Genomic DNA, 17,674 nt, shown 5'->3' with positions numbered 1-17,674 from the left:
CTTAGCTGTGGAAAAGAAAAAAAGTAAAAGGATGTGAGATCAGGTAAATAGGATGTTGTTTCATTATTCAAATGCTTGGTCAGACATTTAGTGATGGACAGGCAGTGGAAAATAACAAAAGATGTTATTATATTAGAAGCTCACGATTTTCGTTGTGTAGTACTTCACGATCATATGTTGTTTAAAAGTCTATCCTTGAGGTACAACTTCGTTATGCGTAATTCAGTATATGGTATACGACTGAATCGAGTTTCGAATCCAGTCCTCCGTCTTATCACGTCGATGCGTTACGTTATTCAGTCCACTTCCTGAACAGACATATATTCTACAGTTAGAAATCGATGCTCAACCACTCAGACCATATGGACTGTATCCCACAGCTTGAATTGTGCTTGGACGTGGTGTTCTGTAATGTAGACCCAGGGTTCTTGAGACACAATAGGGCTTGTGGTACAGGTGATGTGGTCTGAGTGGTTGAACAGCGTCTTCAAGAGTGATAGACATCGTGTTTATGGGTTTTCTCGGGGTACTCCCGTTTTCTCATATTTTCTTATTCCACAAATTATTCCATCATCATTCACTTGCTTTAATCATAATCTCCCTTAGCCTAAAGGGTGTAAACGTGGGACGTTAAACTGACAAGATATTATTTTAAGTGTAATAGAATGTATGGCTGTTCAGGGAGCGAACTGGTTAGCATGTAGTGGTAATCACATGATCTGGTAAGATGGAGACCCAGGTTCAAATTACGACCCACTCGTGCGTTTTTATTCACCTTTTGTACATCACTGAATTCGAACCTATAAAGGAATTGGTGTGGTTGGATATTTTCTTGATTTATTATGTAAAATAAGACGTCAGTTTTTAAATGATTATTTTATTTCTGCCTTGCTCTTTCGGAACGAAGAGAGAATAATATATTCCACTTCTCACGTAGACGTTTGGTGTCAGGTTCACTAAAAAGTTAGTGATTCATCACCACAACCATATTTTTGAGTATATTTTCTTAATTTGTATAACATTAGTAAAATCTAGGTAAACTTTTTATATATTTTATTTTATTTATTTAAGATACTCTTCTTGCACATTTTCCACTGGTCAGAATCGCATAATCTTATTCCATGCTTCACATTCAGTTTATCACAAATCATTCTTAATGGTAAACGCAAATGTGAATGCATTAGAGGGTTTACATTTTTGGTATAAAAATGTTCTACTGTTAGGAAAGTTGTGCTTTCGATAAAGCATACTTTTCGTATGCCTGCGATACATTGCCCTGCAATTTCAATACGTTCCATACAAAATTTAGTGTCATAGTATAATTCAAGTTTTCAGTTTCCATTTTTCTGTCAAATTCGTTCAAATGATTCCAAAATCTTCGATGCTCACATTAGCCACTTAAAGCATATACTAGAGGTAGCGGTAGTATTGCCAGTTTTTGAAGACAAAATTCAATCCTATATTTATGATCATTTTATAAAGCTGCTTTATTCTGTTTCAAAATATTTTCGTGTTACAGAATGTAATCCAATCAGTTTCTCTTTGGTCATTTTTCTCGTCATTGTGATTTCAGTATTTAAAATGAAATAATAATAAGAAAAGAGAATTAAAAAATAAAAAAAAAAACTTTTGAAATCATATATCGTCTTTATCTGCATCTGAAAACTTAATTCGTTACATTAAGTTTACTTCAAGATTCTTTTGTCCGTAAGTTTCGTTTTTGTTTAGATATCCCATCCTTTTGCTTATAGATTCGGATGATGGGGATGATGACCAGGATGTGAACAAAGAGAATATAAAAGGTGGTGCAGCTGCTAACGAACAGAAGAAAGAGAGTCCTCCAAAGAAACGACGGAGAATCATAGAGCTTGATAGTGAGGATTCGGAAGATGAATATAAACCAAGTAATTTTTTAATTTTGTTATTTTTCACTAGATTAATTTCAGTACGATTATTTTGACCTCCTCCTGTTTTCTTTTGTTTTATTATATTATTATTATTATTTTCATTTCATCTTACCTCCTACAGAGATAAGAATTCCGATTAGCATTAACACACTGTATCATGGTGGCTTTTCCCCGTAAAAACATAATAAAAAAAGAAAGAAAAACATGAAATTTATTTCTGGACCTAGAAGAAGCTAGAAATTTAAGCAGTGTTTGGAAAAAGAATTTTGAACTTAGCTTTACTGGTGTGGCAGTAATACTAAACGGCATACGTATACATCACTTCTTTGTTCTTTAAACCTGACTTCTGGTACGGGCATTCTACTTCCATGTGTTCTTTCGATGGAACCTTTTGACAATACATTTTAGTAAATACAATTCAGGGGTATATAAGCAACACCTGCTAAATCCATTTTTCAATTTTGTCAGGAGACGAAACAAAAGTGACTCCCTTACGTTTCAGAATGGTTGAACAAGTTTTTTGTTTAGTGGTCATTACTTAATGCAGATGAGGGAAATCTACCACTAAAGAAATACAATTGTTCAACAATTCTGAAACATAAGGGAGTCACTTTTTCGTTTCCTGACAAAATTGAAAAAATGGATTTAGCAGGTTTTGCTTCTATAGCGCTGAATTGTAAAGTGTTTGCGAATATTGCAACACCCATAATTGCTGAGTGGAATTGAAATTTATACCACAGATTCGTTGCATGACTTGATAGAAGTGATTGCAATTTCAGAACTGTGCAGTACTCTTATCTTGAGAAATCAGTATGACGTGTTGCGTCAGAGAAAGCATCAGAGATGTTTATAAAGGAGGGATACGACCTCGACCTTTGGAACATCCTGATGTAGCAGTCTCTTCTCAATTTTTCCTCAATGTATAGCACACAATTTCGCATTTTGTGTTCGACACTGCTCCACACTATCACACCTGCTGTTCGGCAGCTATGATGCTACGCATTACGTACTTATTGTGCTTACCACGATAGCGTCTAACGCTTATGTGGCCATCAGTGTAGGAGATGCTGAAGCGAGATTCGACCGAGGAAAAGATCGTCTATCAGTCAACCCGGTATTCACGTGCTCGTTATAGCCTGAGGCATACGTGCCACCATTCCAATAGCAGATGACAAGCAATTCTCTATGGTCCTTTGCGTTGTGGCATGGTAATGAATTTTGCGTTACGAGTAGTTGCCATTTAATAGGCTATGCTGCTCAATCCGAACGCATTCTATTTATTTGGTCTAGGAATTAATTCGTGCGGGTGGACAAGAGATGGCGCAACGAACGGAGCGTCCCACAGTTCCGTGTATCCACACATGTGTTGCAAACCCCTGTCATCGCGTATCGTTCGTAGTATAGGGCAGTGGATTAAAGCGTCAACAACACCAGTTTGTAGTTAAGTGAACATGGCGCAATTTGTGCCTGATAAAGTGTTTTTGCGGGGTGTCCTGCTGCACATGCAGAAAAGTGCGACTGAAAGTCATCGTATTTTGGTGGAAGTGTATGGTAACCATGCTCTAGCTGAGCGAACGTGTCAGAAGTGGTTTGCACGGTTTAGAAGTGGTGATTTCGGCTTGGCAGACCAAGAGCGAGCTGGACAGCCAAAAAAATTTCAAGACGAAGAATTGACAGCATTGCTCGAGCAGGATTCGTGTCAAACGCAGGAACAACTTGCAGCAGCATTAGGCGTTGATCAAACAACAGTCTCCAAACGCTTGAAAGCCATGGGAATGATTCAAAAGATGTCACATTGGGTTCCACATGAATTGAAAGACAGAGACGTTGAAAGACGAAAAACCATTTGCGAATTGCTGCTTCAACGACAGAGCAGAAAGGGGTTTCTGCATCGAATTATTACGGGTGATGAGAAGTGGATCCATTACGAGAACCCTAAACGAAAAAAGGCCTGGGTGAAACCAGGTGAACCAGGTCCATCACAACCAAAACGAGATATTCACTGTGCAAAGGTTATGCTGTGCATATGGTGGGATATGAAAGGTGTGGTGTACTATGAGCTGCTGCAACCGGGTGAAACTATGAATGGAGAACGTTATCGACGACAATTAATGCGTTTGAAGCAAGCTCTGGCCAGAACACGACCAGAATGGGAGAACAGACACGATAAACTTATTGTTCAACATGATAATGCTCGCCCACATGTCGCAAAACCGGTCAAAACCTATTTAGAAAATGTCGGATGGGAAGTTTTACCCCACCCGCCGTATTCACCAGACGTTGCTCCTTCGGACTACTACTTGTTCGATTGCATGAACAACGATTTGATTGGACAGCGGTTTACTTCTTCAGAAGATATCGAAACATGGGTCTCTGACTGGATCGCTTCCAAGGATGAGGACTTCTTTCGCCACGGAATCCGTACATTGCCTGACAGATGGGCGAAAGTGGTGGCTAGCGATGGACAATATTTTTCTTAAGGTATTTATGTATTTTGTGTTTGTACTACAGCTTCAATGTGTGCGTACCAACCGCACGAATTAATTCCTAGACCAAATATATTGCGCCATTTGACAGAGGTTTAATGCTGCTTACCCACATATTTCCAGTTTGCTTGTCAACGCTCCACTTTTTGAGTTTTGTTTAAACCACCCTTTCACGGTAACACTACTTCTGAGATAGTTGTAGGCTAAAATGATGACATTAATTTTCAGGGAGCTAACAACGGCATAACTGTATATAATTTTCATTTCTTTTCTTTTTATCACAACGCTTTCTATGAAAGAGCTGATAAATCTTTTTTAGATGCTAGAAAATGATTTAGCTAGGCTTCGAATTTTGTGAAATTAATTTAAGGGGAAGTTTAGGAAGTGTTAAGGGGACCTGATGATTTTTCAATCATTTTCTTGAAGCAAGTATGAATCTACTGTTTTGGGAGTCCCGAGAAAGGGATTGAGGTAGCTCTTCGAATTTAAGAAAACTTATTCACGGCGAGTGTGCAAAGGAGTATTAGGAACTTCATTGAGTTCGAAGTCGCACCAACGAGTTTCTCTAGCTAGAATCCAGAATGTTGTCTGTATTACTAACACAGAAAGAAAGGAGGAGGAAAAGGAAGGTAGTAAAGATGTACTAAAGCTAGTTCATAGTAGTGATTTCTATTTTGAAATCTGTCTACTTTCTCCTACAAGTAGTTTATATGGCACTACTAGGCAAAATAGTTTTTTTTTTTCTTCAATGGGCTGAGAATGTTTGGTGCAGTCCTACTTGTGAACGAAGATATCTTCTGGTATTGTTTGGTTTAGAAAGAGAGAAGATAATTACCTGAAGCGGAAAAAAGTAGCTGAAATTACGGGACAACTTAGAATATTAATGAAAAATCGTATTTCATTAGGAATGTATGTTTCATTGACAGCGAAGGCAGATTGTAATCAAGTTTTCTCTAATTGTGTTATTGTAGAGAAGGAAGAAATGGAGGTGGAGTCTGATTCAGCAAGTTCTGGAGAAGATGAAAATGCTATATCGGAACCAGAAACAGAGTCAGATCCTGAATCGCCAGTAAAGGTGAGTTGGAGTAACTTTTAACAATCGTATACTATGTGCATGTCATTTTTTATGGACTTTTTTAGGGACTAGTGCTAGTAAAATTCAGATAATTCTATATGCGAATAAAATTGTTGGAATTACATGCATTTATTCGCGAAATTATTCAAATGTCGAGTAATTGTTAAAATAGTTATTCAAATAACATGGTTGTTGAAATAATCATTCAAATAATTGATGATTGTTTAAATAAACTGATAATTGATGAAATAACTATTCAAATAATAAGTGATTGTTTGAAATAATTATTGAAATAATGAATAGTTGTTTTAATGATTATTCTAACAACGGGTGATTGTTTAGATAATCATTCAAGTAACGGATGATTGTTTAGGTAAATAACACTAGTTAACAAATTTAAACTTCTTGTTTGTTACATGAGAAAAATCACCTGATCTTAAAGGAACTTTTTGCGCTGAATTCGAATATGCACTCGGTTTCTCTCCATCATGTACAGTTTTCCCGTAACAGAGGGATTTTCGGGAAATTCCCTCAAAAATTTCCCTTTTTCAGATATTTTATTCCCCTAGCTCCTGTCCCCTTACATATAGTAACATAGAAATTATACCTAAGTATACCTTGATTTATATTTAATAAACCCTAAAAGTTTCGTAAAAATCGCTTTGTTCTTTCTAGAGAAATAAATATATTTGTATGTATACTGTGTGCACTGTTTATTGCACCTGATAGTAATGCTTTCAGATCTCCTGAGTTGGGGTAAAAACGATTTGCTTTATTACTACACACACAGACATAAAAATGAATATTTACAATAGTCAACAACACATTTGTATTGCTCTCTGTAAACTAGAAACGTGTATAAAAATAGAATGTACTTCCAACGTATATTTGTTTTAAACGTACAGTATATGTATATCTTAATACATATATATATATACAATTCTCCAAGTTTTTTCGTTTTGTTCATGAAATGGTTATCAATATTTGTTATCAAATGTAACAGAATGCAAAAGAAAGAAAGAATGGAATACAGACTTCACTTTCAAAGTTGTCTTTGCTGCTAAGAGTGCTTTCATGTTTGATCTTAACGGCATTATACCCAACTAAGACCAGAAGTTTAGTTTGTGATCAGTACAATGGCGTCAAGAGGACGGCGTTCGTGTGTTAATTCACCAAATAGTTTTTGTTATGTGTGTGGCCAGATTGTAGTTAAAGGACAGTGTAGATCCATTACGCCATCGGTGAAACTTGCATATTATATATATTTCGGATGTCGTGTGGGAGATCAGGACAAAACTTGGGCATCCAACATAATTTGTGCGTCGTGCTACGTCACTTTACTTGCATGGGCCAAAGGGAAACGGAGGTTCATGAAATTTGCTGTACCAATGGTGTGGAGAGAACCCACCAACCATCTGGATGATTGTTATTTTTGTCTTACAGTAGTTAAGGGACATTCTAAAAAAGCAAATACACAATAAGTTATCCCAACGTTAAATCCGCAATTAGACCTGTTCCGCACGGGGATGAACTTCCACTTCCCGAGCCCTCTACCAACTGGGAAGAGATATGGCCAAAAGACTCTGATGATGATCATGACCTTGATGAACCATCGACATCAACATGTACATCCAAGGATCCAACGTTCATCCCTGACTGTGTTCGCGAGCCACATTTCATCCGGCAATGTGAACTTAATGACCTAGTCCGTGATTTGCACCTGACAAAACAAGAGGCGGAACTTGTGGGATCAAGGCTCCAGCAGTGGAACTTATTGGATGCAGAAACGAACATATCAGTGTACAGGAAAAGGCATGTTCAATTTTCAAGCTATTTCTCAATGCAAGATAATGTGTGCGTATGTACGGATATAAATGGGTTGATGGCGGAGCTAGGAATTCCTTACGTTCCAGAAGAATGGAGGTTATTTATCGACGCGTCAAAGGTCAGCCTTAAAGCTGTCCTTTTACATAATGGAAATAAAAAAACCTTCTATACCACTTACGCACTCAGTGAAGATTAAGGAATCCTATGACACCATGTCAACTTTGCTAAATCTTATAAATTACAAGGACCATTGTTGGCAAATATGTTGTGATCTCAAGGTAGTTGGTATTTTATTGGGACTGCAGTGCGGTTACACGAAGTACCAATGTTTTTTATGTTTATGGGATAGCCGAGCTGATGACAAACATTATGAAGTGAAGGAATGGGAACCTAGAGTGAATTACGTACCTGGAGAATGCAACGTCAAATACGCTCCTTTGGTAGATCCTAATAAGATATTACTACCGCCACTTCATATCAAGTTAGGACTTATGAAAAACTTTGTCAAAACCATGGACACATCTGGTGAAGGTTTCAAGTATTTGCGAGATAAGTTCCCTAACCTGAGTGATGCTAAGATTTCAGCGGGAGTGTTTATTGGTCCCCAAATTAGGAAATTAATGCTTGATGATAGCTTTGACAGTAAGTTAAACAGTGCTGAGCTAGCTGCCTGGACAGCATTTAAGTGTGTTGTGCGCAACTTTCTGGGCAATAACAAAGCTGAGAGTTACACAGAAATCGTACAGGACATGATACAGAAATACAAAGAGTTGGGTTGTAGGATGTCTTTAAAAATCCACTTTTTGCACTCCCACCTCAGGTTCTTTCCTGCTAACCTAGGTGCTCTCAGCGACGAACAGGGGGAAAGATTCCACCAAGATATAATGGCAATGGAGAAAAGGTACCAGGGACGATGGGATCCTTCAATGATGGGGGACTATTGTTGGGGTCGTGTTAGAGAATGCAACATTTCTTACAAAAGAAGGAAGTAGTGTACGTTTTTGTAACCCAATGGAAGTTTCATATATTGTGATAGTTTTGATTGTCTTTTCATGACCTTTTGGTACATTTGTATTATTGTTTATTGTAAATTGTCACACTTGTAAATTATATTGTATTATATTTTATATATGTGTTTGTGGTAATAAAGCAAAACGTTTTACCTCAACTTAAGAGATCTGAAAGCATTACTGTAAGGTGCAATAAACAGTACACACAGTATACATACAAACATATTTATTTCTCTAGAAAGAATAAAGCGATTATTACGAAACTTGGAGGGTTTGTTAAATATGAATCAAAGTATACTTAGGTATAATTTCTATGTTAGTATATGCAAGGGGACAAGATTTTGGGGTGTAAAATAAACGAAAAGGGAAATTTTTGAGGGATTTTCCCGAAAATCCCTCTGTTACGGGAAAATCGTACGTGATGGAGAAAAACCGAGAGCATATTCGAGTTCAGCGCAAAAAGTTCCTTTAAGAACAGGTATTTCCTTTTATGTAACAAAACCTTTGTTAACCAGTGTAATTATTCAAATAACATAGTTAATAAAATTATTCAAATGATGGAAGGTGGTTGAAATAATTGTTCAAATAACGAATGATTGTTGAGGTAATTATTGAAATAACGGATGGCTGTTTCAAATAAACTGATAATAGTTTAAATGTTGTTCAAATAACGGATGACTTTGAAATAATCATTGAAATAATGAATAGTTGTTTAAATAATTATTCTAACAACGGGTGATTGTTTAGATAATCATTCAAGTAACGGATGGTTGTTTAGGTAAATAATTATTCAAATAACATAGTTAATAAAATTATTCAAATGATGGAAGGTGGTTGAAATAATTATTCAAATAACGAATGATTGTTGAGGTAATTATTCAAATGACGGAAGATGATTGAAATAATTATTCAAATAACAAATGATTGTTGAGGTAGTTATTGAAATAACGGATATTGTTTAAATAATTATTCAAATAAACTGATAATAGTTGAAATATTTTTCAAGTAACGGGTGATTGTTTAAATAATGCTATACACCTGCGTCGCTCACATTCTATATTTAACAGGTTTACCTTTGTGACACACACACTCATATAAATATATACACCCAAAGAATATTTTATCGTTTGATTATCAATAAAAAAGAGGGGGAAAAGAGAACACTAATATCATGAAAAGACAGTGATAAAAGAATGTTAAACAGTCTATTAATTTTGTTTTCATCAACATAAATTCTGGTTTGGCGTGTATACTAAGGGTTGTTCTATGCTATGTTATACGTTATCACTTTTTTTCTTTCAATACACACTATTTTGTGAGCGTAATTATTTGAACAACACAAGACTCTTGAATGTAACTTTTACGAGGGGTGATTGAAATTTTTAATTTAATACAGAAAATAGGTAGACATACAAGCAAAACGATTTTTTTTTTTTTTTTTATAATGTACCATCTTTACTTATGATCATTAACCAGTCATGTTCCTAAATCATTTAGTGTGATTGTGGCAGTCCTGGAAGGTAGTGTGATTCTGAGAAATCCTCTACGGCTTACGTGGCATTGAGGCTGACAAAACGTATACAATTTTGTCTAAATGGGGAAAGAGATGGTAGTCTATCAGACAAAATCTTACAAGTAGGATGACTAAGAAACAGTTGGAAGTCCCATTATTGGATTGTTGCTACGACAAAGCTGAATACGAGATGATTCATGTTTCCATTGCTTTAGTTTTTTTCTCCTACTGATATTGATGAAACTAGCATTCAACCACTGTAACGAATATAAGAAAAATGGTTTGTATCAGCTTCATACTGTTCCAGATTTTTCATTGACATGATGTGCCAAATGCGCTTCTGCTCACGTATTAGAAGACGTAGGGAGCAGAAAATTTGAAGCAAGACTCCTTCAGATGGAGATGCCAAATGTGTTTATTTGACGTATTGACAGCCTACGATCTTGCAGCATCATGTCCAAGAAGGAATAGACGTTTTGCTAATTCTTGTACTCAGCATTTGACCGTCCTATATGAAGATTGTCACGTAAAGTATTGAGAATAACTAAGATGATTTCAGAATGTTCCTTTCAGATAAAGCTGTCTAATCGCAGCGTATACTCCAGTTTCTTCATTTTCAATATCTCGATGACTTTCAGGCCCTGCGAAAATAAAAGACTTAGGAACGTGAATGTGGTTAATGTGTATGTGTGTGTATATGTGTAATACGTAAAGATGGTACATTATTCAAGTGTAATTTAAATTGTATCTACGTATTTTTTGTGTTATATTTAAAATTACTCACTGCTCGTATTTGTTACTTAATATGTTGATAACTAACATTTAAAAATCCCAAAAGTGCGTGCAAAATATCATACCTGGCTATGTGAAAGGTTTTTATTCCAGAATTTAATTTGCTAATCTACAGCTGTGTAGAGCAATGGCCTAACAGACGACTTTTAAGTGGGTGATTTATGGTCAGGCCCGTGTTTGACATCAACAGCGTCCTGTGGGTACTGTGAGCAACCGTCTTCCCCCACATTATCTTTCATGCCTAACAATAACAAAACCAAATAAGAAGAATAGTATGCCAGTTTTGGTTCGGAAGGGATTTCTTCCTAAATCCTCCTTTGGACAGTATTTCCATTACCTACCATGTATGGACCCTCCATCTCCCGAAATGGCAATCAGTAGTCTTAAACAATATAATAATGTATTGTTCATTTAGTGATCGCGAGAATTTTTGGTTTCGGCATTACCGACCTCCTTCCATGAAAACAATAGATGATCGTGGTAAGTTCGAGAAGGTCAGGAGGGGGAGCCGATCGCCTATCCTTCTATGATGAATTATAAAATCATTAGTCGTGCGGTTGAACTACCCGCACTCTAGTTACGTACAGAACCAGGATCTATTCCCGTAGCTCTCGCTACTTATAGTAGTACAGACACGAACAAAATTCACAATTAGGAATACATCTCGCGTCTTTCGTATTTATTCTGCTTTAGTTATTTTTAACGGTTCTTTGTTACATTAATCCAGTTTTTAATTTTTTTTCTGTTAACCTGCACAAGTGAGAGTCCCTTGTGCCCATTTATAAAAGCGGGCTCTGTTTAGTTAAGGTGGGTACATCGGAACTCATTGCTTTTGCCTAGTTTTCTTGGTTGGAAGTCGCTACCCCATGCTTTATGCAGATTCTACATTACCTCAGTCTACAAGGATGAGTCGTAAGTCTTGCACACAACATACTTGCTTTTGTTACAGTACAATGAAAGCAAGTTAGCATTCAAAGTATAGCACCTCGTGTTAGGCTGTCTGCACTCACATTCCTGCCAGTTCTTCGATTCTGCGTCGATATCTTGTTGTTAGAGGCAAAGATGTCAGTCACTGCTGTTTTCACCTCCTGCTTGTTGGTGAAGCATCGTGATTTCAAAAATTGTACGGGGACGAAAACGGGTAGTAATACAAATGCAGGATATTGTTGGCGTAGTGAAACATACATCTGATCCAACTGTTCGGAATAAAGATCCGCATTGATGATACGACTGTTAGGTATGAGCTTGAAGTGAATTACCTTTCGTAGTTCCATCACACACATGACGTAATGCTCGAAAACAGTCCTGTTTGACGACAGGTTCTTTAAGTTGGCCCTCGCTCAACCACCGTTTTTGCACTTTCTTACTTCGAGAGAAGAAAAATCGTCGTATGTGACAATTCGTTTCAGGAAATGCTCATCGCGTGGATTTTGCAGCATTTGTCGACATTCATACACTCTCTTCTGAGCCTGAGCTGGGGTCAATTCATATGGCACAGTGCGACAACTTCTGACGTTTTTCCCCCGAGTTCGTGAAGGTGGTGCAGTACAGTGGACTTGGACATACCGAGTTGATTTGACAACCATTGTATGCTGGTGGATGTTTTTTCCTCAGTGCTGTGTAATATGAAATCAGAGTCTGTTACCATGGGGCGGCCGGAACTTGGCTGATCTTCGACATTTTTATAACTTCCACAGAATTTCTGGAACCAATGAAATACTGCTCTGGTTCACTGCGGTGCACCTTTACTTTTTGCATGATAAATGTTTTGGGTTGCTGCCGCAGGGTTATGCTCGAGTTCGAACTTATTAACACTTCCCGTATCAGATATTGAGCACCCGTCGTCATTGTTACTAAAAAGTGACTGAAGATACTGACGTAGTGGCAGCCTCCATGTTAGTCAACATACCGCACTGCCTTTTCGGCCCGTTGATCACAGCGTATATACCCGCCTGCTGTTGGGTTGTGGAAATATTACAAGACTTATGACTCATCCTTGTATTTTTAGAGTCAACACAAAGAGTACTGTATGCCCACGCGAATCAAACGTGGTACTTTACACTGATAGTTTATACAAGCGAAAGCAGTAGTTGTGCTTATGGAATTGTTTAAAATTAAGTGAAACATGTAAGAATAATTAGAATGGTTAAAAAAAATAGTTTTTGTTGTTAAGTACAAAATAAATCCAATTTTCGTTCATTTTATTTATTTATTTATTTTAGAGTAAGAAACGAAAACGTGAACAACCAGGAAACAAAAAACAGCTAACTAATGGAAGGGCATCGCCAGCAGTTACACCATCTAGAACCATTAGTGAGAAAACTAAGTCAAAGCTCTCTATTTTCTCACCGAGAGAGGTAAGTGATTGAGCAGTAATTGTGTTAATACAAATTTAGTATTTTGTGTGATTTGTAGAATAATTGCTTTTCGTAACGATTGCATTATGAAAAACTTCAAAAGTAGGCGGAGATATGTAAAGGTAAAAAATAGTATCTACAGCCTTTGTCAGAAAAGTTCCAGGACAAAGGTCGTAGAAAAATAGAAAATTGCACTTACCAAGTAATGATTCTAGCTCCTATCAAAGTAGTCCCCTTCGCTATCTATACACAATTGCCAACGTTTGTGAAGATCTTGGAAGCAAGCAGGGAAATCTTCAACTGCGATGCTTGTAAGCTCATTTGTCTCAGCCCGTTGGATGTTTGCGATATCTTGATGAAGCTTTCCTGTCAGTCGCCTTTTCACTTAGTCACAAAGTGAGAGGCCAGGCGAATATGGTGGATGTGAGATGGCAATAACAGCATGTCTTTCATGCAATAAGAACAAGTCCTGAGAATGCCACAAATCAGGGCGCAACGTCGAATTACTTTCAAGACTCCGATGTAAAAAGTTTGGTTCACTGTTTGAGCTGGAGGAACATACTCATGGTGAACCAATCCCTTACTATCAAAGAATGCGATCAACATTGTCTTTATTCTCGAATGGTGTTATTTGACTTTTTTTTGAGGCTGGTGATCCATGATTCCGCCATTCAGCACTTCGACACTTCGTGTGAAGGTTATACTGGTAGCACAAACTTTCATCCCCTGCACAATGCCGTAACTTAGATTTTTCTAGGGAGGGCAAGCATTAATATTAGGGCCCCCGCAAAATTCAGAAACAGAGCCCCTTCTTTCCATCTTTTTCTTACCCTTTGTGGGACCCCCGGAGCCTGTGGACCGTCCGCACGCCTCTCGCCCGGTTTCATACATGACAAATTAATTAAGGGGGACAATATTAACAAATTTCAAAACCATACGAATAAACATTATTCCTAGGGCCTCTAATTGTAGACATTTTTTTTTTTTTTTACTGAAATGGGCCCACGACTCATTTTTGTTTTATTTACCTTTTCTGTGCTGTTTTGTTTATGTGATGTAAATCTGTTTGTTGCTTCATTTATAATTTCATGTTCGTATCGTATGTGGAGTAACAAATTTTTGGGCCCCACTCGAACGGCGAGGAGCTGACCTAGGAGGGCAGTTGCCCTCCCTCTTCCCCCAACAAGTTACGGCCCTGCCCCTGCAATAATCCTTGACACACACATGGGATCACGTGTGGCTCTATCCAATAGTTCAGCAGAAATTCTTCCTCGTTCCTCTTTCTGTTCGTCTGTTAGTGAGTGAGGAACGATTTTTGCATTAAGTTTCCATTTCCCTAAATCTTAGCGTAAAATCTTATGACACACATCAAGATTCAAATTCACTTCTTCTGGTATCGTACGCACAGTTATACGACGGTCTTCTTGCAGTAACTGCCTCACACTCTCCACGTTTGCATCGGTATGTGCTGTAGACTGCCGACCATTTCTGGGATCGTCTTATACTGAATCTCTGCCTTCACGAAACCTTTTGTACCACTCGAAAACAGTGCCTCGCCTGCATATGTTTGCTTAATGATGTCCCACGTTTCACTAGGGGTTTTCCCGAGCTTAACGCAGAACGTAATGTTCACTCTTTGCTCACAATTTGAATCCATTGTGTCACCTTAATTATTGCGACAACAACCTGAACAGTGTGTTGCTAAGCACAGCCCTGCCACCTAGTGAGTTTGCGCGGAAACATGGCCAAGGTCATGTCAAGTAAGAACACATATCAGGTGACATAGAAACAACGTTTGTTCCTTTTTAGTATTCCAAACTCAGAAATAAATAAATTAATAAACAAACAGAAAAAAAAGTCCTGTAACTTTTCTGACAAAGATTGTATCTCATGGCATTTAGGGTCAAGTTTTCAAATTATTTATGTTACTGAGCACTTAATTGAAGGTTTTTGTCCCCAAAATTGATATTCTAACAGGTTAATTTTATTTTGTCTCCGAGTTTTCGTAAATTGTACTCTTATTCTCAAATTATCCTGTTTGCCTTACAGCCTGGTTTGCAGTTTATAAAGCGTAAATACGATCCCAATTCTCGTATTTAAACAGTAAAATATTTTTAGAAACTAAAATTTCATACTAGTAGTAATTCTTGTTTAAAATAAATTAGATAAGGTCTTTCCTGCTCCATAAAAATAGTGCTTTCCAATGTAATTTTAACAAATCAATAGTGACTTCTTATGATCTCGCTTTATTGCCCGTTACAAGGTGGCATGGTTAGGTTGTTTAAGGCGTTAGGTTGGCGATCGCAAGACGTGCGAGTTGGATTCGAATCCCGTTCAGAGCATGGGTGTTACGCATTGTCCATTCATTCTTTATTTTATTACCATAATTCATTTCTCGTTGTCTGCTTTAGCCTAAAGAGTAAAACTTTCAGATATCACATTCAAAAACAAAATGCTAAAGAAAAAAATGAAAACTATAAACTGGAAATTTGACACACATGACTTGTATGAAAAAGCTAGCGAAGTACCCTTTCTTCGCCCCTAAATATATAATCATCATCACAGGTACCCTTCTATTACTAGTAGGTCACTTGCTGCAAATTAAGTAGCTTCTATGCACCACGGTCCTCAGTTATCGTATACATCTAATAAATTTCTATTTTATTGCCACCCATCAACTGTAATTTCTTCATCCCTCTCCCTTTTCCCTTCCATCATAACTTTTATCATATTCCTCATGATGCTGTTTCGTCTTGACTACTGTCTGTTTTTTTTTCTTTTAATTATATTTAAAATGGTTCTTTTCCTCTCTTTTTAACGCTTCTGTATTCATTTTCCTTTCGCCCTTCTTAATTTTCTCTTGCGGTCCTTGGTTCGATCCCAGCTCGCGCCGTGTGGACTTTGTGGTGGAAAACACCGTGCTCGTGGGTTTTCCCGGGGTACTCCCGTTTCCTCACACTTTCTTCATTCCACCATTTCATTCATCTCTCATCATCACCGTCTCCTTTAGCCTAACCGGCATAATCGTGGGACGTAAAACTTGGGATTTCATTTAATTTTTCAATTGTTCTTCACTCCCACGTTTCAAAAGTCTGCTTGTTTCGCCGCTGTTGTGTGTTGTTCATGTTTCTGCTCAATAGAATACAATATTCCTGACGAAATAGTTTCATGAGTTTTTTTTTTCTTTCTTAAATTCCTATTTAGGGGCCCAGAAAATATAATTTTTGTCTTCCTAAACGCTTTGCTATTTATGTAGTCTTGCATCTCTTAACGTATGCACTTTTCACTATTATTACTACACGAATTTGGAAAACTAGTCACCTCTTCTAATTCCTCCCCTCCTACTTTTATAGTTCTCTTCCCGTACTATTCTGAGCTTTCCTTCAAATCTTTTCGATGTATAAGATAATCGAGGGGGTTAGCGCAACAGTGGTCTGACCCACAGTTTTAAAAATGGAGAAAAATCAAGTTAAACTTAAACACATGTGGTTTTTTGTACAATATATGTATGTACAATGTATGACACATTCAACCACTTGTGCTTGCTTTTGTTACATTGTACAAAAAACCGCATGTGTTTTAGTTTATGTTGATTTTTCTTCATTTTTAAAAATGCGGGTTAGACCACTATTGCGCTAAACCCCTCAAGAGCTCCTCCGTGGCTAAGCGGTTAGCGTACGCGCCTTTGGCGTGGGAGACCCGGGTTCGATTCCCGGCGGGAGCTCATGTGGTTCGGATTCCACGTTAATCAGTAGGTCCACGTCTCATATAGCCTCGCTGCTGAACGGGACGTTAAACTCGAAATCAACTCAACTAAACCCCTCAATTGAAAAATACTTGAAATATATAGAACAGTCTAAGGAAACACATGCCAAATTCTCTAAAGTTATCGAATTGGTCTTCTCCCCTGAGTGACCTATAAATATTGCTTCAAATATAGTGACCTAGCTAAATTGCTTTGTCGCACCCAAACTCTGTTTAAATGGAAATCCGTAAGAAATTCCCCAATCTGTAAGAATTTTCAATTTCTTACAAATTGGCAGTTGGTAATGTAGGAAAATCGTTTTCCGACAAACTAAAATGAATTATTAACTCCTTTCACAGAGAGTTTTAGGCAATTAGGCAAATAAACTGAAAGTAATGATTGTACTTTATCGATTTTTCATATACTTTGCTCATCTTTAAAGTTAGTGATAAGCTGTTCGTAATTTAAGCATGACGATACGGCCTATATCCGTCATTTTCAACTGTCCAATGCATGACTTAAGAACAAGGTTTTACGACCGGAGAAACAGCAAGGAGAACAAGTAGAGCAGAGCAGGAGAGGATACGAGCAGGGCCGGCCCTAGGCAATTTGCCACCTCCTCTTTCTCCAGAAAGAACAAATCTTAGAAGCCACGATTTTACGTATGCTGTAAACCCATCGTGAAAAACGAAGGGAAGGGAAAGCACTCGCATTCAGAAAATCCTAAACACTGCAAGTACAATCTCGTGTTATTTTTTTCATTAAATAGTAATCTGTTATATTAGTGAAAGATAAAGCAAACACTTAAATAATTACCATCTTTCCTCTGTGTTCTATGAAAGATGGTAATTATTTTTATAGAACTCAATATCGAGCTTCAATCTCAATATATCAGTTTGCAATTCCAGTGCAACTAGCTGTTTTCTAATTATTTCTTGGTTTTACTTCTACATCTGTTTTAA

General features: G+C 37.4%; 1 protein-coding gene across 1 annotated transcript in view; it reads left to right on the top strand.

The window, feature by feature from the left end:
• Window positions 1–17,674, top strand: part of Msh6 (DNA mismatch repair protein Msh6) — a 180,944-nt gene that overhangs the window by 83,089 nt on the left and 80,181 nt on the right. Inside the window, exons 4-6 of the mRNA XM_081752554.1 lie at window positions 1,752–1,904; window positions 5,365–5,468; window positions 12,833–12,967. Of these exons, the coding sequence (XP_081608680.1) occupies window positions 1,752–1,904; window positions 5,365–5,468; window positions 12,833–12,967 (392 nt within the window). The remainder of the gene's footprint in view (window positions 1–1,751; window positions 1,905–5,364; window positions 5,469–12,832; window positions 12,968–17,674) is intronic.

Source organism: Thermobia domestica, chromosome 3 (genome assembly GCF_964235325.1).
Source record: "Thermobia domestica chromosome 3, izTheDome1.hap1.1, whole genome shotgun sequence".
NCBI classification, from domain to species: Eukaryota; Metazoa; Arthropoda; class Insecta; order Zygentoma; family Lepismatidae; genus Thermobia; species Thermobia domestica.
Note: the sequence above shows the minus strand (reverse complement) of the source record. Positions and strands in the feature narration are given on the sequence as shown.